This window comes from Musca domestica, unplaced genomic scaffold (assembly GCF_030504385.1).
Source record: "Musca domestica strain aabys unplaced genomic scaffold, Musca_domestica.polishedcontigs.V.1.1 7, whole genome shotgun sequence".
NCBI lineage: Eukaryota > Metazoa > Arthropoda > Insecta > Diptera > Muscidae > Musca > Musca domestica.
Window position 1 is genome coordinate 607 of NW_026712383.1, and position 21,214 is coordinate 21,820.

General features: G+C 41.6%; 5 protein-coding genes across 5 annotated transcripts; 2 read left to right on the forward strand and 3 right to left on the reverse strand.

The window, feature by feature from the left end:
* The first annotated feature begins 10,350 nt into the window (after nucleotides 1-10,350).
* On the forward strand, nucleotides 10,351-10,761 carry LOC131806179 (histone H4-like). The gene has a single exon (XM_059130136.1). It carries the CDS (start codon nucleotides 10,379-10,381, stop codon nucleotides 10,688-10,690), a length of 312 nt encoding a protein of 103 aa, XP_058986119.1. The 5' UTR covers nucleotides 10,351-10,378; the 3' UTR covers nucleotides 10,691-10,761.
* Nucleotides 10,762-12,318: 1,557 nt separating this feature from the next.
* On the reverse strand, nucleotides 12,319-12,899 carry LOC131806087 (histone H2A-like). The gene has a single exon (XM_059129992.1). It carries the CDS (start codon nucleotides 12,723-12,725, stop codon nucleotides 12,351-12,353), a length of 375 nt encoding a protein of 124 aa, XP_058985975.1. The 5' UTR covers nucleotides 12,726-12,899; the 3' UTR covers nucleotides 12,319-12,350.
* Nucleotides 12,862-13,409, forward strand: LOC131806088 (histone H2B). Its single transcript, XM_059129993.1, has one exon. The coding sequence runs from the start codon at nucleotides 12,997-12,999 to the stop codon at nucleotides 13,369-13,371; it is 375 nt and encodes a 124-aa protein (XP_058985976.1). The 5' UTR covers nucleotides 12,862-12,996; the 3' UTR covers nucleotides 13,372-13,409.
* Nucleotides 13,410-14,198: 789 nt separating this feature from the next.
* LOC131806130 (histone H1-like) lies at nucleotides 14,199-14,982 on the reverse strand. The gene has a single exon (XM_059130056.1). It carries the CDS (start codon nucleotides 14,924-14,926, stop codon nucleotides 14,243-14,245), a length of 684 nt encoding a protein of 227 aa, XP_058986039.1. The 5' UTR covers nucleotides 14,927-14,982; the 3' UTR covers nucleotides 14,199-14,242.
* A 1,773-nt stretch (nucleotides 14,983-16,755) lies between these two features.
* LOC131806144 (histone H3-like) lies at nucleotides 16,756-17,230 on the reverse strand. Its single transcript, XM_059130081.1, has one exon. It carries the CDS (start codon nucleotides 17,216-17,218, stop codon nucleotides 16,808-16,810), a length of 411 nt encoding a protein of 136 aa, XP_058986064.1. The 5' UTR covers nucleotides 17,219-17,230; the 3' UTR covers nucleotides 16,756-16,807.
* Nucleotides 17,231-21,214: the final 3,984 nt, after the last annotated feature.

The window sequence follows — 21,214 nt, forward strand, 5'->3', positions numbered from 1 at the left end:
AAGCCATCCCGCATCTTCATCAGCCCTTGATAGCTGAAGAAGACCTTTCTCGCTCTGTCCAGGATAAAATCTAAATGTGCCTTGAAGTCAAAATTCTTTTGAAAAATGACCCCAAGATATTTATCCTGTCCTTTATTTCCACAATATGAGGTCCAACTTTCACGACCGGATGGTACCTTGTAAAATTTGGACGAACATATCGAGTATTCCCGGTAAATACAATTGCCGAACATTTGTCTCCATTTAGCTTGAGGCCCCATATGGTAAAGAACCTATATAAGACCTCAAGATAAATGTTCAGACGTGCTTCCGCTGTACGAAGTAATGGGGCCGTATACGCCACAAGCACAATCATCGGCGTATGATAATGCTAACCCTCCACGTGGAGGTGTAGGCATGTCACTGACATAGATGTTAAACAACATCGGCCCTAGGAGGGAGCCCTGGGGCACGCCAGTCAGTACAGGTCTGCGACTAGATAGTCGTTCACCTACCCTAACTCTGAAATACCTATCAGACAGGAAACTTCCTACTAACCTAACAGTTTGGTGATCAAATCCAAACCGTTGCATTTTAAACAATAAACCTTGATGCCATACGGTATCAAAGGCTTTAGAAAAATCAAGTCCAACTGCAATAGTGCCATCCCTATTGTTGAGACCTGAAACCACATAGGATGAGAGAGCAGTTAGGGCATGGACAGTGGATAGGCCTGCCCTAAACCCGAACTGATTGTCCTTCAACACCCTTTTATCCTCTACGAGTTTATTTAATCTTTCCAAAATGAAAGACTCGAAGAGTTTACCGAAGGCCGATAAAAGTGATATCGGCCTATAGCTACTACATTGTCCCAGAGGTGAACCCCTCTTAAATATGGGAACCAACATAGCCTCTTTCCATGCCCTGGGAAAATAACCCAGGTTCAGACAGTGATTAAATAACACTGCCAGGAATGTAAAAATAACCTCACCCGCCTTTTTTAAGGCGGTATCGGGTATTCTGTCCAAACCGCAGGATTTACGTGCTGGCCTACGGGCGATTGCCCTACCCACACAACCGGCGCGAAGAAAACCACCCTCGTTCCAACGAGTGGCGTTTTCAACAATAGCCCCATCTGCAGTAAATGTATCGCCGAAATTTACCATAGGGGACCGATCGCTGATCCCCTCGGTAGCTCGATTAACTGAGCTACGGAGGGCATCATGTTCCCCAGGAAAACCGATTAACTGGTCCTCCTGAGAAATTAGCACTCGGTCCTCCCATGGCCGGCGAAACACCCTGCACATGGTCTGCCAAGGCTTCAGCCTTTTCACCGTCGTCTGTAATAAGTCGACCTGTATTGTCCACTAGCTGACTAACAGGTTCTCTAGTATCTAGTCCTGCTGCCCTTTTGACTTTGTCAAAAGTTTTCCCATCAACTCTTATTCTCCCTAAATAATTTGTGAGTCTCTCCTGTTCGAAAATACGAACAGAGTCCTCAATTATGCGATCCAAATTTCTGATATCCGCTCTAAGAGCAGGAAATCTATCTGGATCCCCAGATCTTCGGAGAGTGCGGCATAGCCTGCGACGCTCTCGAATAAAGCCCAAAATTCTCGGAGGAAGATCTCCAGAGTTTTAGGCCTGACTCTCTGTTTAGGTACAGAGGTCTCTATAGCATTGCGGAAAATCTCACCTAGATTTTCCACACACCTATCTATCTCATCTATTGAAGCATTACTGTTAGATGGTAGTGTGCACTCATCTAGCCCTAACCTAAGCTGACGCCTACATCGTCCTACATTCATGCGATTGAAGTTCGGAAATTTCTGTCCTTCATTTCTCGCCAGACCCCCCAAATTTAATTGAATTTGAATCGCCCTGTGATCCGATTCAAAATCAAATGCCATAGAAATATTTCCGCCGCCAACCAGAGGGAGTCCTGGTGTACGCAGAAATAAATCTAGATATGAGGCAGATGTCGCATTCTCCCTAGTCGGAATATCCGACCTTATTACGTCAAATTCTAGGCAGTCCTGTAAAAGTCTGTCTAAAACTAGTCCACTGCAGTTTCTCACGTTACCTCCCCACGAAGTGTGCTTCGCGTTTAGGTCGGTTCCGATCAAAACTTCCCCAGAGTTATATAGGTCAAAAACCCGCAAAATATCTTCGGACCGTAGTGTCTCATTGGGTGCGAGGTACATTGAGACGAAAGCTACAGTGGAGCCATCGTCCTTCCATACCCTCGCCGCACAGGATTCTATATGTCCGGTTGAGAGTGGTATTCGATCACAGCGAATACCATCTCGAATAGCAACCGCGGTACCACCCCCGCGTTGCGCCCCATCACGATATTGGAGAAAACCCTATATCCCTCTAAACTAAATTACGAGAAGGTTTGAGCTTATGCTCAGCCAAAAGGAGTACATCAGGCCTCCTCTCCTCAACTAACAACTTCAATAGTGTCTCTTTGATAGTGAAATCAAAGAGTTAACATTAACAAAAACATACCTTAAACTGGACATTTCCAGCAATGCATAACAACCAGGCAGACATGGCGGCGTCAATGCCTGAAGATGTCATTATTTTTTGAAAGATAGGACCAAAAGTCCTAGCCTTCTCGCATTTTTGAGAAAAGTCCGTTCCAAAGAACTGGACAATATTCTCAGATTGAGAAATTACCTCTTTTTGGGGAGGTCGATTGCTAGAACGTGGACCGTTACTAGCTGGGACTTGTTGAGGGGCCGATCTTGCACGGCCACCTGCGACACCAGCATATGTCGTGCTGGAGCCAATGGCAGCAATTCGTAATGAACGTGCCTCATTTTTGGCCTGTATGTCGGCCTTGGCTTTAGCTTTGCGGGCTAAAATTGCCCAAACGGTGTGGACAATCCTTAGCCGAAGCAGGATGTCCGTATTTGCCACAGTTAACGCAGTAACAGGGCTGTGCCACCTTTTTAACAACCTCCCCAGATACCGGGTCGGTGTATTCAACAAGAGTGTCTTGTCCCTTAGGAGGGACAGGACACTCTTTAGGACCATGATTGCCATTGCACTTGTTACAGCGCTTTGGCATTGTACAATTGGTCGCGATATGGTCGTGACCTTGGCAGTTGAAGCATGCCACTACCTTTATCCTTACGGATCTTGACATTGCAGTCAATTATCATTTTGAGGTTATACAACCCCAAAATGTCCGAATTATTGCTTACACGCAAAAGCCATAGGCGGTATGAAATGTTGATCAGACCAACAATTTCTACCTTAAGGCCTGATTTGGTAGTGAGAAACTCACTTACCTCCTCAGGCGAATATTCATTAGTTAAGCCCTCTATGGCAAGCATATGTGGACGTAACTCCTTGGGGGTATGGGTATAAAATTTATACCCACGCTCTGTCAAGATTTGCTTGACAAAATTAAATGCGTTGAGGCCTTAAACCTTCAACGCCAAAACGGACGGACGGACCAAAGTGATAGAGAACTCACCTGGACGTAAGTGCTGTCTGAGGACGCCGGAAACTTCCTGGACGGTAGTGCCAAAAATCTTGAAGGCTGGCATGTTTTTGCCAGCATTTGCCTTCTCTGTTGTCTGCTTCGTAGGGACGGGAGCAGCAGTCTTCTTAGTTGCGGGAGCAGCGGGAACAGCAGCAGCAGGAACAGCAGCAGCAGCCTTGTTGCCAACCACCAGGGGGGTCGTTTTGGGTGGTTGAGTCTTCTCATTGACTTCTTTCAACACGTACCGCACTTTGGGGATAGCGCCTTTAGAAGTCTCCTTCTTCTTCTTTTCGGTCACTGACGGCACGACCTCCATCTCGTCATCCGCCATACCGAGGTCTATGGCTGCCTCGGTAGCCATTACGGTCTCCTTGCTGGAGGGGCCAATCTTAGCGCATTTGGCTAGCGCTTGGTTGGCAGCAGCCAGCTCTGCTGCCATACGGCTCCTTTCTTGCTCTAAGTGAGCAATTCGGGCTTCAAGCTGGCGTACAATGGCTTCCAGCTTCACATTCTCATAGGCAGAATTGCCTACGTTGCAATGGCAGCATTTTTTACGTGGCTGCCTAACCACATCGGAGCTAAAAGATTGGCCCCCGTCGCTAGTTGCACCATCCATTTTCTTTGGTATATTTGCCGTTTTTGGCTTGGCAAATATACCATCACCTTCAATTTTTATGCCGGTAGGGTTGACTTTTACCGGCATAGCCGCCTGCATTTCTGCCATTTTATCCATGGCAAAAATCGCGCCTTTTTCTTTTTTGACGGCGTCAAAAATATTCGCCGTCGGCTTTGGGGTGCTGACGGTTTTGGGGTTTCCCGCCAGCACTGTTGATATTTGGTCTTCACCAACCACCACTGCTCGTTCTGTTGTGTTTGTGCCTTGAAATCAGCAAAACTCCAATTTTGCTGCCTTCTATGGGCTTCTCAACTTTATGAGAGACCAAAACCAAGTTTTGCCTTATTGCAGCAAAACAACAAAATTTTATCTCCTTATACGAAAACCACCACCACAGCACAGCAAACGCCACTATGACCAACCACCAAAATCACAATGATTAACCACCACTATGAACGATTCACGACTGCCGAAGAGATTTCACTTCACGAACTGCACACAAACAATTCAATTTCAATTTTGACAAAGGTCACATTTATTTGGATATACTTCTTACATGCTAACAGTAGTGACTTACTGTGCTAAAACCTTAAAAAATAATTATAGCTATTCGCTACATACTACATAAATTACATAAATTGCTGTGGTCTAGCCATCCGCACACTATCAAACAAAAGAAAAAATTAAATTCAAAATTTACATAAATGCCCCAAAAAATCCAAAAATAAAAAATGGGCGAAATCAACTAATTTTTAAAACTAAAACTTAAATCTAAGACTTAAATCTAATACTTAAAGCTAATTTCTACAACTACTATTTACAATATATACAATATTTACATTTACTGTGTACTATTGTACACAGTATCTTCTACATCAAGGGTGTTGTAACGTCGATGGTAGAAACGAAGTTCACCATCGACGTACAACAGCCCTTCCTCATCTAGCCTTTTTAAGGCACCCGGTGGTAGGTACCTAGCAGTCCTCAGTTCATCCACGTCCAGGCTGCAACGCAGAGCATTCTCCACCATACTGTTATTCAGTCCGTCAGTCTTGTCTAAGAATTCCAGTGCTCCTGAGACCAGGACCCTGTCAATTCTATCCCCACCTGCCCTGTCATATATGGCCCTATTAGAGGTCCTTCTGACAGTCCCATCCTGACTAAATGTTAGTCCACTCATGCCTAAACATGAAGTCAGGACACTACGCTCCCATCTCCTAAGCCTCTCCATCTGGTTGGACGAGATTCCAAACCATACCGGAAAAGCGTAGGCAACAATAGGACGCATTATTTGCCGATATAACAGCAACTTAACTTCGGGAGTTAAGCCATCCCGCATCTTCATCAGCCCTTGATAGCTGAAGAAGACCTTCCTCGCTCTGTCCAGGATAAAACTTATATGTCCATTGAAGTCAAAATTCTTTTGAAAAATGACCCCAAGGTATTTTATCCTGTCCTTTATTTCCACAGTATGAGGTCCAACTTTCACGACCGGATGGTACCTTGTAAAATTTGGACGAACATATCGAGTATTCCCGGTAAATACAATTGCCGAACATTTGTCCCCATTTAGTTTGAGGCCCCATATGGTAAAGAACCTATATAAGACCTCAAGATAAATGTTCAGACGTGCTTCCGCTATACGAAGTAATGGGGCCGTATACGCCACAAGCACATCATCGGCATACGATAATGCTAACCCTCCACGTGGAGGTGTAGGCATGTCACTGACATAGATGTTAAACAACATCGGCCCTAGGAGGGAGCCCTGGGGCACGCCAGTCAGTACAGGTCTGCGACTAGATAGTCGTTCACCTACCCTAACTCCGAAATACCTATCAGAGAGGAAACTTCCTACTAATCTAACAGTTTGGTGATCAAATCCAAACCGTTGCATTTTAAACAATAAACCTTGATGCCATACGGTATCAAAGGCTTTAGAAAAATCAAGTCCAACTGCAATAGTGCCATCCCTATTGTTTAGACCTGAAACTACATAGGATGAGAGAGCAGTTAGGGCATGGACAGTGGATAGGCCTGTCCTAAACCCGAACTGGTTGTCCTTCAACACCCTTTTATCCTCTACGAGTTTATTCAATCTTTCCAAAATGAAAGACTCGAAGAGTTTACCGAAGGCCGATAAAAGTGATATCGGCCTATAGCTACTACATTGTCCCAGAGGTGAACCCCTCTTAAATATGGGAACCAACATAGCCTCTTTCCATGCCCTGGGAAAATAGCCCAGGTTCAGACAGTGATTAAATAACACTGCCAGGAACGTGAAAATAACCTCTCCCGCCTTTTTTAAGGCGGTATCGGGTATTCTGTCCAAACCGCAGGATTTACGTGCTGGCCTACGGGCGATTGCCCTACCCACACAACCGGCGCGAAGAAAACCACCCTCGTTCCAACGAGTGGTGTTTTCAACAATAGCCCCATCTGCAGTAAATGTATCGCCAAAATTTACCATGGGGGATCGATCGCTGATCCCCTCGGTAGCTCGATTAACTGAGCTACGGAGAGCATCATGTTCCCCAGGAAACCGATTAACTGGTCCTCCTGAGAAATTAGCACTCGGCCCTCCCATGGCAGGCGAGACACCCTGCACATGGTCTGCTAAGGCTTCGGCCTTTTCACTGTCGTCCGTAATAAGTCGACCTGTATTGTCCACCAGCTGACTAATAGGTTCTCTAGTATCTAGTCCAGCTGCCCTTTTGACTTTGTGAAAAGTTTTCCCATCAACTCTTATTCTCCCTAAATAATTTGTGAGTCTCTCCTGTTCGAAGATTCGAACAGAGTCCTCAATTATGCGATCCAAATTTCTGATATCCGCTCTAAGAGCAGGAAATCTATCTGGATCCCCAGATCTTCGGAGAGTGCGGCATAGCCTGCGACGCTCTCGAATAAAGCCCAAAATTCTCGGAGGAAGATCTCCAAGAGTTTTAGGCCTGACTCTCTGTTTAGGTACAGAGGTCTCTATAGCATTGCGGAAAATCTCACCTAGATTTTCCACACACCTATCTACCTCATCTATTGAAGCATTTCTGTTAGATGGTAGCGTGCACTCATCTAGCCCTAATCTAAGCTGACGCCTAAATCGTCCTACATTCATGCGATTGAAGTTCGGAAATTTCTGTCCTTCATGTCTCGCCAAACCCCCCAAATTTAATTGAATTTGAATCGCCCTGTGATCCGATTCAAAATCAAATGCCATAGAAATATTTCCGCCGCCAACCAGAGGGAGTCCTGGTGTACGCAGAAATAAATCTAGATATGAGGCAGATGTCGCATTCTCCCTAGTCGGAATATCCGACCTTATTACGTCAAATTCTAGGCAGTCCTGTAAAAGTCTGTATAAAACTAATCCATTGCCGTTTCTCGCGTAACCTCCCCACGAAGTGTGCTTCGCGTTTAGGTCGGTTCCGATCAAAACTTCCCCAGAGTTATATAGGTCAAAAACCTGCGAAATGTCTTCGGACCGTAGTGTCATATTGGGTGCGAGGTACATTGAGACGAAAGCTACAGTGGAGCCATCGTCCTTCCATACCCTCACCGCACAGGACTCTATATGTCCGGTTGAGAGTGGTATTCGATCACAGCGAATACCATCTCGAATAGCAACCGCGGTACCACCCCCGCGTTACGCCCCTTCACGATATTGGAGAAAAACCCTATATCCCTCTAAACTAAAATTATGAGGAGGGTTGAGCTTATGCTCAGCCAAAAGGAGTACATCAGGCCTCCTCTCCTCAACTAACAACTTCAAATAGTGTCTCTTTGATAGTGAAATCAAAGAGTTCACATTAACAAAAACTACCTTAAAACTGGACATTTCCAGCGATGCATAACAACCAGGCAGACATGGCGGCGTCAATGCCTGAAGATGCCATTATTTTTTGAAAGATAGGACCAAATGTCCTAGCCTTCTCGCATTTTTGAGAAAAGTCCGTTCCAAAGAACTGGACAATATTCTCAGATTGAGAAATTACCTCTTTTTGGGGAGGTCGATTGCTAGAACGTGGACCGTTACTAGCTGGGACTTGTTGAGGGGCCGATTTTGCACGGCCACCTGCGACACCAGCATATGTCGTGCTGGAGCCAATGGCAGCAATTCGTAATGAACGTGCCTCATTTTTGGCCTGTATGTCGGCCTTGGCTTTAGCTTTGCGGGCTAAAATTGCCAAACGGTGTGGACAATCCTTAGCCGAAGCAGGATGTCCGTATTTGCCACAGTTAACGCAGTAACAGGGCTGTGCCACCTTTTTAACAACCTCCCCAGATACCGGGTCGGTGTATTCAACAAGAGTGTCTTGTCCCTTAGGAGGGACAGGACACTCTTTAGGACCATGATTGCCATTGCACTTGTTACAGCGCTTTGGCATTGTACAATTGGTCGCGATATGGTCGTGACCTTGGCAGTTGAAGCATTGCTGCATGCCACTACCTTTATCCTTACGGATCTTGACATTGCAGTCAATTATCATTTTGAGGTTATACAACCCCAAAATGTCCGAACTTTTGCTTACACGCAAAAGCCATAGGCGGTATGAAATGTTGATCAGACCAACAATTTCTACCTTAAGGCCTGATTTGGTAGTGAGAAACTCACTTACCTCCTCAGGCGAATATTCATTAGTTAAGCCCTCTATGGCAAGCATATGAGGACGTAACTCCTTGGGGGTATGGGTATAAAATTTATACCCACGCTCTGTCAAGATTTGCTTGACAAAATTAAATGCGTTGAGGCCTTTGACCTTCAACGCCAAAACGGACGGACGGACCAAAGTGATAGAGAACTCACCTGGACGTAAGTGCTGTCTGAGGACGCCGGAAACTTCTTGGACGGTGGTGCCAAAAATCTTGAAGGCTGGCATGTTTTTGCCAGCATTTGCCTTCTCTGTTGTCTGCTTCGTAGGTACGGGAGCAGCAGTCTTCTTAGTTGCGGGAGCAGCGGGAACAGCAGCAGCAGCAGCAGGAACAGCAGCAGCAGCCTTGTTGCCAACCACCAGGGGGGTAGTTTTGGGTGGTTGAGTCTTCTCGTTGACTTCTTTCAACACGTACCGCACTTTGGGGATAGCGCCTTTAGAAGTCTCCTTCTTCTTCTTTTCGGTCACTGACGGCACGACCTCCATCTCGTCATCCGCCATACCGAGGTCTACGGCTGCCTCGGTAGCCATTACGGTCTCCTTGCTGGAGGGGCCAATCTTAGCGCATTTGGCTAGCGCTTGGTTGGCAGCAGCCAGCTCTGCTGCCATACGGCTCCTTTCTTGCTCTAAGTGAGCAATTCGGGCTTCAAGCTGGCGTACAATAGCTTCCAGCTTCACATTCTCATAGGCAGAATTGCCTACGTTGCAATGGCAGCGTTTTTTACGTGGCTGCCTAACCACATCGGAGCTAAAAGATTGGCCCCCGTCGCTAGTTGCACCATCAGATGTGCAACCATCCATTTTCTTTGGTATATTTGCCGATTTTGGCTTGGCAAATATACCATCACCTTCAATTTTTATGCCGGTAGGATTGATTTTTACCGGCATAGCCGCCTGCTTTTCTGCCATTTCATCCATGGCAAAAATCGCGCCTTTTTCTCTTTTGACGGCGTCAAAAATTTCCGCCGTCGGCTTTGGGGTGCTGACGGATCTGGGGTTCCCCGCCAGCACTGTTGTTTTTAGGTTTCCACCAACCACCACTGCTCGTTCTCTAGTGTTGTGTGCCTTTAATCAGCAAAATTCCAATTTTGCTGCCTTCTATGGGCTTCTCAACTTTTTGAGAGACCCAAACCAAGTTTTGCCCTTTTGCAAAAAACCACCACCAAATCACAGCAACAGCCACTGCAATACACCACCACAGCACAGCAAACGCCACACGTTCAACCACCACAGCACAATGAACACGATTTTGTACAACCACCACTATGCACGAATTAACACTGCCGAAGAGATGTTATTTCACGATCTGCACACAAACACTGTAGACACTGTAATAACGTTGCCATCGCCAAGAAAACGAGTATTTATAGAAAATTGTGCTCTTAGCATCAACTTTCGGGGTTGATATGTTAGTGAATTCTAACCTATCGGTATACCAAATGTACACGCACACACAAAAGAGAACATACAATACTAACGGCAAATGTACACACACACATATAACTGTGCATACTTTACTTGTGCGTTAAATGGTTGGAGAGAGCCTCAAATTTTGTATAAATACAAGCGGACCTGGGTTGAAAAAACATTCGTATTTTGAACGTTAGTGAAGTGATAAGTGAAATAAACTAAAGTGAAAAAATGACTGGTCGTGGTAAAGGTGGTAAAGGCGTGGGAAAAGGTGGCGCTAAACGTCACAGGAAAGTGCTCCGTGATAACATCCAAGGTATTACCAAGCCAGCTATTAGACGTTTGGCTCGTCGTGGCGGTGTAAAACGTATCTCTGGCCTGATTTACGAAGAAACTCGTGGTGTTCTGAAGGTGTTTTTGGAAAACGTTATTTGTGATGCTGTCACCTACACCGAACATGCTAAGCGTAAAACCGTCACCGCTATGGATGTCGTATATGCTTTGAAGAGACAAGGCCGTACCTTGTACGGTTTCGGCGGTTAAACAAATTCTTGACGCAATTTGGAGAAATCTTTTTTACAACAAAACAATCGGTCCTTTTCAGGACCACAAAATATATCAAAAAAGAGATACATTCTTGTTGAAAACTATTTTTTTTAATTAAAATAAATAAAAAATAAACACTTACCTTAGGAAATAAAGAAATTTTATGTCAAAATTTCTAATATTCTTCTTTTTCAGCTTTCTCGTACTTTTTTCTCACAATTCGTGAAAAATGTCTAAAAATCAAATAAATAAAAAATATAAATACTAACTACTAACACTAATTTTCTCCAGAATATTTTCAACGAAAACATTGTTTTACCGAGGTCTCGTATTTTATTCCCGATCATAAACATGCCGTCGGCAACTCACATCGCTAAACACATTTAGTTGTTCTTCTTCTTCCTTATTATATGAGTATAACATAGCGTCGCTTTATGTATGTATTGGTATTATTTAGTCGATATTACTAAAGAACGACCATGCTGTGGTAGCAAAGGAATTTCATTTTGACTTTTTCAAACATTGTTGAATCTTTTCTCAAATTTTATTTAAAAATGGTTGAATATTTTTATTAAATAGATCGTTGATTCATATTATCTTCAAAAATTTCATTAAAAATTTTTAAATTATTCACTAATAATTTCCTTTAAAATTGTATCGAAAATTAAATCATTGATTTTTTTAAAAATTAAAATAACTGAATTTTATTTAAAAATTTTTCATTGAATTAATTTTATTTTATTTATGTTCAATTTACTTATTTAAATTTCAATTAATTTAATTTTTCATTAGATTATTTTTTAAAAATCACATTTTTCGTTTTATTAAAAATTATTTTATTTATTTCCTTATTATTAATTTAAAATTATTTAATTTATTTCCTTATCATTAATTTAAAATTTTTTGATTTCATTTAAAGTATCTTTTATTTTCATAAAATGTTTTATTATTCCAAATTTCTTTAATTTATTTCCAAATATTTTCATTTAAATTTGCTTAAATTTTCATTAATATTTGCCTTAATTTTTAAAAATTTTCTTATTTTATTTTAATTTAATTATTAATTTACGTTATTTTATTTTTCTTTGTAATTATTTTCGTTAATTTTCATTTCATTGTGTTACTTTTCTTCTATTTTTTGTGTTAAAAATTTTCCATAGCACCACAATGCGCTTTTATTTTCATGTATGCGTCGATTTATTTCCACCAAAACACTACTTTGCCGCCAAAATTCCATTGCAAATCATCTACTTTATGCCTTCCCCAAAGAATGCGCCGGGGTACGATTTTTTCACATAAAATTACTACAAAGCCACCACCAACTGCCACATGCTTCTTCTTCATGCTATACATACTCATTTGGTGACGCCACGATCTCTCCTCTCTCGCGCTCTATTCCTGAAATCATAAGAGACAACAACAACGACGACAACACAAATATGCAACTGACAACGAAAAACAGTTATTCTGCCAACGTCTCATAGAAAATTATTGAGAATTTTTATTTTTTTTCATGCAAATGTAGCTTGACGCAATTTTCTTTCTCTTTTCAAATATTTTTTGTCGTCCTGAAAAGGACGGATTGGTTGATTTTTCTATGGAATTATACGATGGTCTATATTCTTATTCTTCATTCCATAATACCTTTCGAAATAATTTAGGCTTTCTTTTCGGTCTTCTTGGGCAAGAGAACAGCTTGGATGTTTGGCAATACACCACCTTGGGCAATGGTAACGCCAGACAGCAATTTGTTCAATTCTTCGTCGTTACGGATGGCCAATTGCAAGTGACGGGGAATGATACGAGTCTTCTTGTTGTCACGGGCAGCATTGCCAGCCAATTCCAAGACTTCAGCAGCCAAATATTTCATGACAGCGGCTAAATAGACGGGAGCACCGGCACCAACACGCTCAGCATAGTTGCCTTTGCGCAACAGACGATGGATACGACCGACGGGGAATTGAAGACCAGCACGATTGGAACGGGACTTTGCCTTTCCCTTAACTTTGCCACCTTTACCACGACCAGACATTTTCACTTTATTTTAGTTTTAAACACTTCACTTAAGCACTGAAAAACACAAATGATAAAAATTTTCGCCCCGAAACGTGCTATTTATACTTTTCTCACACACACATTTCTTCAATAATGGGGTGGTTTGCCTTGTGTGTGCCTGCTAGCTGTGACTACCTGAAATTCTTGTCGACTACAATCTACAAATTCTGTATAGCTGGCCGTTTTGGTTATCATTTGTGAACAGTGTTAAAAGTGTTTGTGTGATTCAAAAAAAATAATAAGTGAAAATGCCTCCTAAAACCAGTGGTAAAGCAGCAAAGAAGGCCGGCAAAGCCCAGAAGAACATTACCAAGGGCGATAAGTCGAAGAGACGTACCAAGCGTAAGGAGAGTTACGCTATCTACATTTACAAAGTGTTGAAGCAAGTCCATCCCGACACCGGTATCTCCTCCAAGGCCATGAGCATCATGAACAGTTTCGTCAACGATATCTTCGAACGTATTGCCGCCGAAGCCTCTCGTTTGGCCCACTACAACAAGCGCTCGACCATCACCAGTCGGGAAATCCAGACCGCCGTCCGTCTATTGTTGCCCGGTGAATTGGCTAAGCACGCCGTCAGTGAAGGTACCAAGGCTGTTACTAAATACACCAGCTCCAAGTAAATGTCTTGATATTTTTCATTTTGCGTCGAAATACTACCTTAAAAGGCCCTTTTCAGGGCCACAAAAAACATTTCAAAAGAGATCATATTTTGTTGAAGCTACAATTTATCATTATTTAATAATAAACGAATAAAAATCCATAGAAATTATATTTTTCTCTATACAATGATTTTTCCATGCATTTAGCTAACTCGCATATGTGCCTATGTTTAGCCATTGCTTGTGCGATATGCTATAACAGCCATCGTCGTCGTGTATGTGTGCGTGTGTTAGTGGTGATTTGCCTTGCCGTCGTTGATCAACATCGAAAGGGCATCATGTATGTGTGAGCATTTTGTTACAGCACAACGGCAAAGCAACGAAATATAAGGCTGAGGCAGAAATTATCAAAGGAAAAAAATATATTGATGAAAAATGTTAATATTTTGCCAAAATGTCATTTTTGGATGAAATTCTTGAAATTTGACAGAGAATATGAAAATGACAAATTTTTCAAAATTAAGTAGAAATTATAAAATGACCAAATGATGGGGATTTTCGAGAATTATGACCTGTGGGTAATTAGGAAAAATTTTAAATATTTTATTATCTTTTATGACCTGGGTTAAAAAACAATCCAGTGGCGTCCACGATTATATTGGCTCAATAAAATTACCTAATAAGAACAGTAATTAGCGAAAGTAATTTTTTCCCAAAATCAAACACGTGTACAAATTTACTTATTCATTTAGGTAAGAAATATATACGATAACTGTTGAAAATAAATATTTTTCTCATTTTTAATTTAATTTGTAGCCCTGAAAAGGGCTGTTAGATAGTATGTTTTCGAATATCGAAAATATTGTGGAAAAAGTAATCTTTCTGGGAAAAATTACTTCTTGGCGGCGGTTTTCTTAGCAGCTGGCTTCTTTGCTGCTGCGGCCTTTTTGGGCTTAGCAGTTGCAGTTTTTGCCTTGGGTGCCTTTGGTTTAGTGGCAGATGCTTTGGCGGCGGTCTTTGCTGGTTTAGCTTTAACTGTACCGGTTTTCTTGGCAGCCTTTGCCTTTGTTTTGTCGGCCTTCTTCTTTTCAGCGGACTTCTTGGCGGCAGAGGGTTTTTTGGCAGCTGCCTTCTTCTCACCAGCGGCCTTTTTAGGGGCGGCAGCCTTCTTCTTTTTGTCACCAGCGGCTGGGGCCTTCTTCTTCTTTTCAGCAGTCTTGGCTTTGGGTTCCTTGGAGGCCGAAGCTGACAATTTGAATGAACCAGAAGCACCCTTACCTTTAGTTTGGATCAATTTTCCACTGGCAACGGCACCTTTCAAGTACTTCTTGATGAAGGGGGCCAATTTTTGGGCATCTACTTTGTAGGTGCTGGCCAAGTATTTCTTGATGGCGGGCAATGATGAACCTCCACGTTCCTTCAGGGTCTTGATGGCGGCATCAACCATTTGCTGGGTTGGAGGGTGGGTAGGGGCAGCTGATGGCTTCTTTGCTTTGGCAGCGGCTTTTTTTGGTGCCTTTTTCTCAACAGCGGCAACTGGGGAGGCGGTGGCTTCAACAACGGCGGCGTCAGACATGGTTATTCACTGTTTGGTTTATATTTCACTGTTAACACAAATACACTCACAAATTTATGTGTACTATTATTTTTGTTAGCGGCGAGCTAAAGTGTAGGTACATCGAAAAGATGAGATGTGCATAGTAGTCAATTGGTAAATTTTTCGAAAGATTGTGTGGAAGCGTGTTTAATTTTTTACAAAAGTTTTCGGAGAAATTAAATTTTCCTGAAGAAGCTTTGATAATTTTCACTAAAAATTTTTTATACCTTTAAAGTATAGATTTCAGGCTATGTTTTAAAGAAAGTTTGGTGTAATTATCACTTGCCGTTTGTGAATTATAAATGTTTAACTTGGCAGATTATAAAAATGTAATCACAAATTTCCAACTAAAATTTAAAAAAATCGAATTTTTTATGAAAAATTAATTGAAAATTCTTTTTGAAAATGTAGCCTGATATGTTTACTTTAGGATCAAAGAAAAATATCGATGAAATTTCATATTTTACTATGTGAAAAAATTGAAATTATTATGTGGTCTATGACAGCAGAAATCCTCTTGTTGGCATAATTTCAATGAAGAAAAGTTTTTCTTGAAATAAATTTGAAAGCTCAAATCTTAATAAGTTTTATAAAAATTTCTTAAAAAACATTTCAGAATTTGTATATTTACATCAAAATATAACATTATTCACAAAAAGTCATAATTTACGGGGAAAAGTTACAAAATCCCCAGAATACTTCATACTACCAATGTACAGGCATTCACTGACAAACGGTTATGTATTTTCATTTTGCAATATTTTTTATGAAATTTAACATAATTTGTTCTAAAATTTATTAAAAATAGTATTAGAAGCCATTTTCTAAGTTATTTTGTCAAATTTTTGTTACTTTTATGAAAAAATATTCCCAAAAAGAAATACATCTTTACAGGCAAATATCACCTAGAACACTTGGAAATGTCATGAAATTAATTGCGTTTTACAAAATTGTTTTTCGATCAACTTCAAAGGTAGATATTATTGGCATTTCTTTTTATAATACTTTTAATTATATTTTACATCAAAATTCTCAACAAATCATTTTCTTCTTAAATTTTTAAAAAATAATAAATTATTACCAATTTCTCTAATACATCGGGCAAAAATAATTTTGTAATTCCATATGGAGAAAATTCATATTCAAATGTCTTAAAATGCGTATAAAACATTTAAAAATTTTGCTGAAAAGGAATAAAACATATTTCATACATCATTCCTGAAAAAAATTAAATAGGAGGGGCAAAATTTTAGCTGGAAATTTTTAAAATTCACATGAAATAATTCGTAGAAATTAAAGGCAGAGAATTTTTTCCCGTTAAATTGAATAGTCCACAACAAAAAAAATGATCGAAGGGGAATAAAATGAGAGAAATAGACAAATTTCGCGCCAAAAATCATGAAGAGAGCAATTTTTTGTTTAACGGGAAAAGGAAAAAAACAAAATGGACAAAAAAAATCCCGTTAGCAAAATGTATGTGGTGGTTGTTATTATGAGTCATAGCATTTTTTTCGAAGAGGGAGTACAAAAATGATAATAATTTTGCAAATTAAAGGAAACTATCAAAATGGATAATTGAAAAAATTCAAATAAAATTAAAAAAATAAAATATTCGATCAAAATAAAATAAAAAAAATAAAGTGACGAAAAATAATCAAGGAAAAAAATCAACATCAAAAAATACTTTTTATTTTAAAAATTTTCAAAAATAATCAAAGCCCTAATTTTTTTTATTTATTTAAAAAAAATACTAAAATTTGTAGATTGAGTGAAAAATATCTCTTTTTTGTAAAATATTTGTGGTCCTGAAAAGGACCGATTGTTTTGTTGTAAAATTGTTGCTTTTAAAACGTCAAGAATTTAAGCACGTTCTCCACGAATACGTCTGGCCAATTGGATATCCTTAGGCATGATGGTGACACGCTTAGCATGGATGGCGCACAAGTTAGTATCTTCGAAAAGACCAACCAAGTAGGCTTCACTGGCTTCTTGCAAGGCCATAACAGCAGAGCTCTGGAAACGCAAGTCAGTTTTGAAATCTTGAGCGATTTCACGAACCAAACGTTGGAAGGGCAATTTGCGGATCAACAATTCAGTACTCTTCTGGTAACGACGGATTTCACGCAAAGCAACTGTACCAGGACGGAAACGATGAGCCTTCTTAACACCGCCGGTGGCTGGGGCACTCTTACGGGCAGCTTTGGTAGCTAGTTGTTTACGGGGAGCCTTTCCACCGGTCGATTTACGGGCAGTTTGCTTAGCACGAGCCATTTTTCACTTGAATTTTTTCACTTCACTAGAGATATGCACACAAACAATTTTAAGCAATTTTGCCTATGGCCATATTTATTTGGATTATAAACTTACATACTAACAGAAATGGCTTACTGTACTAAAATCTTAACTATATATAGCTATTCGCTATCTACTACTATTTTACATAACAATTCGCTATGCTCTAGGCACTTCGCATCTATCGACATAAATTATAATATAAAACAAACTGAAACTTAACATAAATGCCCCAAAAAAATCCAAGATTAAAAAATGGGCGAACTCTACTTAGTTATATAAAATCTTAAAACTATGACTTAAAATCTAAGACTACGAACTAAGAACTAATTCTACTATATACAATATTCACAAGTTTTTTAATTGGTCTTTGAGCCCAATTATTGAGTACTGTTGTACACGACGTCATCAACATTGAGGGTGTTGTGGCGTCGATGGTAAAAATGGAGTTCCCCATCGACATACAACATCCCTTCCTCCGACAGCCTTTTTAAGGCCCCAGGAGGCAGGTGTCTGAGGCCTCTCAGACCTTCTGCGTCCAGATTGCAGTATAGGGCGTTCTCGACGATAGTGTTGTCAAGTCCGTCAGATCTGTCCAAAAATTGCAGTGCACCTGAAACCAGGACCCTGTCAATTCTTTCTCCCCCTGCCCTATCATAGATGGCCCTATTAGAGGGCCGTCTGATAGTGCCATCATGTCTAAAAAGCAGTCCTCTCATGCCTAAACATGAGGTCAGGACACTACGCTCCCACCTCCTAAGCTTTTCCATCTGGTTGGACGATATGCCAAACCAGACAGGAAAAGCGTAGGCAACAATAGGTCGCATTATTTGCCGATATAACAGCAACTTAACTTCGGGAGTTAAGCCATCCCGCATCTTCATCAGCCCTTGATAGCTGAAGAAGACCTTTCTCGCTCTGTCCAGGATAAAGTCTATATGTCCATTGAAGTCAAAATTCTTTTGAAAAATGACCCCAAGGTATTTTATCCTGTCCTTTATTTCCCCAATATGAGGTCCAACTTTCACGACCGGATAGTACCTTGTAAAATTTGGACGAACATATTGAGTTTTCCCGGTAAATACAATTGCCGAGCATTTGTCCCCATTTAGCTTGAGGCCCCATATGGTAAAGAACCTATATAAGACCTCAAGATAAATGTTCAAACGTGCTTCCGCTATACGAAGTAATGGGGCCGTATACGCCACAAGCACATCATCAGCATATGATAATGCTAACCCTCCACGTGGAGGTGTAGGCATGTCACTGACATAGATGTTAAACAACATCGGCCCTAGGAGGGAGCCCTGGGGCACGCCAGTCAGTACAGGTCTGCGACTAGATAGTCGCTCACCTACCCTAACTCTGAAATACCTATCAGACAGGAAACTTCCTACTAATCTCACAGTTTGGTGATCAAACCCAAACCGTTGCATTTTAAACAATAAACCTTGATGCCATACGGTATCAAAGCTTTTGAGAAATCAAGTCCAACTGCAATAGTACCATACCTATTGTTAAGACCTGAAACCACATAGGATGTGAGAGCAGTTAGGGCATGGACAGTGGATAGGCCTGCCCTAAACCCGAACTGGTTGTCCTTCAACACCCTTTTATCCTCTACGAGTTTATTTAATCTTTCCAAAATGAAAGACTCGAAGAGTTTACCGAAGCCTGATAAAAGTGATATCGGCCTATAGCTGCTACATTGTCCCAGAGGTGAACCCCTCTTAAATATGGGAACCAACATAGCCTCTTTCCATGCCCTGGGAAAGTAACCCAGGTTCAGACAGTGATTAAATAACACTGCCAGGAACGTGAAAATAACCTCTCCCGCCTTTTTTAAGGCGGTATCGGGTATTCTGTCCAAACCGCAGGATTTACGTGCTGGCCTACGGGCGATTGCCCTACCCACACAACCGGCGCGAAGAAAACCACCCTCGTTCCAACGAGTGGAGTTTTCAACAATAGCCCCATCCGCAGTAAATGTATCGCCGAAATTTACCATGGGGGACCGATCGCTGATCCCCTCGGTAGCTCGATTAACTGAGCTACGGAGAGCATCATGTTCCCCAGGAAACCGATTAACTGGTCCTCCTGAGAAGTTAGCACTCGGTCCTCCCATCGCAGGCGAAACACCCTGCACATGGTCTGCTAAGGCTTCGGCCTTTTCACTGTCGTCCGTAATAAGTCGACCTGTAATGTCTACTAGATGACTTACAGGTTCTCTGGTATCGAGTCCAGCTGCCCTTTTGACTTTGCCAAAAGTTTTCCCATCAACTCTTATTCTCCCTAAATAATCTTTGAGTCTATCTTGTTCGAAAATTCGAACAGAGTCCTCAATTATGCGATCCAGATTTCTGATATCGGCTCTAAGAGCAGGAAATCTATCTGGATCACCAGATCTACGGAGAGTGCGGCATAGCCTGCGACACTCACGTATAAAGCCCAAAATTCTCGGGGGAAGATCTCCAAGAGTCTTAGGCTTAACTCTCTGTTTAGGTACAGAGGTTTCTATAGCATTGCGGAAAATTTCGCCTAGATTTTCCACACATCTATCTACCTCATCTATTGATGCATTTCTGTTAGATGGTAGTGTGCACTCATCTAGCCCTAACCTAAGCTGCCGCCTAAATCGTCCTATATTCATGCGATTGAAGTTCAGAAATTTCTGTCCTTCATTTCTCGCCAGACCCCCCAAATTTAATTGAATTTGAATCGCCCTGTGATCCGATTCAAAATCAAATGCCATAGAAATATTTCCGCCGCCAACCAGAGGGAGTCCTGGTGTACGCAGAAATAAATCTATATATGAGGCAGATGTCGCAGTCTCCCTAATCGGAATATCCGACCTTATTACGTCAAAGTCTAGGCAGTCCTGTAAAAGTCTGTCTAAAACTTGTCCACTCCAGTTTCTCACGTTACCTCCCCACGAAGTGTGCTTCGCGTTTAGGTCGGTTCCGATCAAAACTTCCCCAGAGTTATATAGGTCAAAAACCTGCAAAATGTCTACGGGCCGTAGTGTCTCATTGGGTGCGAGGTACATTGAGACGAAAGCTACAGTGGAGCCATCGTCCTTCCATACCCTCACCGCACAGGACTCAATGTGTCCGGTTGAGAGTGGTATTCGATCACAGCGAATACCATCTCGAATAGCAACCGCGGTACCACCCCCGCGTTGCGCCCCATCACGATATTGGAGAAAAACCCTATATCCCTCTAAACTAAAATTATGACAAGGGCTGAGCTTATGCTCGGCCAAAAGGAGTACATCCGGCCTCCTCTCCTCAACTAACAACTTCAAATAGTGTCTCTTTGATAATGAAATCAAAGAGTTCACATTTATAAAGACTACTTTAAAACTGGACATTTCCAGCAATGCATAGCAACCAGGCAGACATGGCGGCGTCAATACCTGAAGATGCCATTATTTTTTGGAAGATAGGGCCAAAAGCCCTAGCCTTCTCGCATTTTTGAGAGAAGTCCGTTCCGAAGAATTGGACTATATTCTCAGACTGAGAGTTTACCTCTTTTTGGGGAGGTTGATTGCTAGAACGTGAAATGTTGCTAGCACGAGATTGGGCTGGTGCTGGTTTAGGACCACCACCTGCAATAGTGGCGTACGAAAAGTCAACACGGGCTGCCGCAATGCGCAGAGAGCGCGCCTCATTTTTGGCCTGAATGTCGGCCTTAGCTTTAGCCTTGCGGGCTAAAATTGCCAAACGGTGGGGACAGTCCTTGGCCGAAGCAGGATGTCCATACTTGCCACAGTTAACACAATAGCAAGGTTGAGCCACCTTTTTAATCACCTCGCCGGTATTTGGGTCGGTGTACTCTATGAGAGTGTCCTGTCCCTTTGGAGGAACAGGACATTCTTTTGGACCGTGTTTGTTACTGCACTTATTACAGCGCTTTGGCAAAGTGCAATTGGTCGCAATATGGTCGTGGCCTTGGCAATTGAAACATTGCTGCATT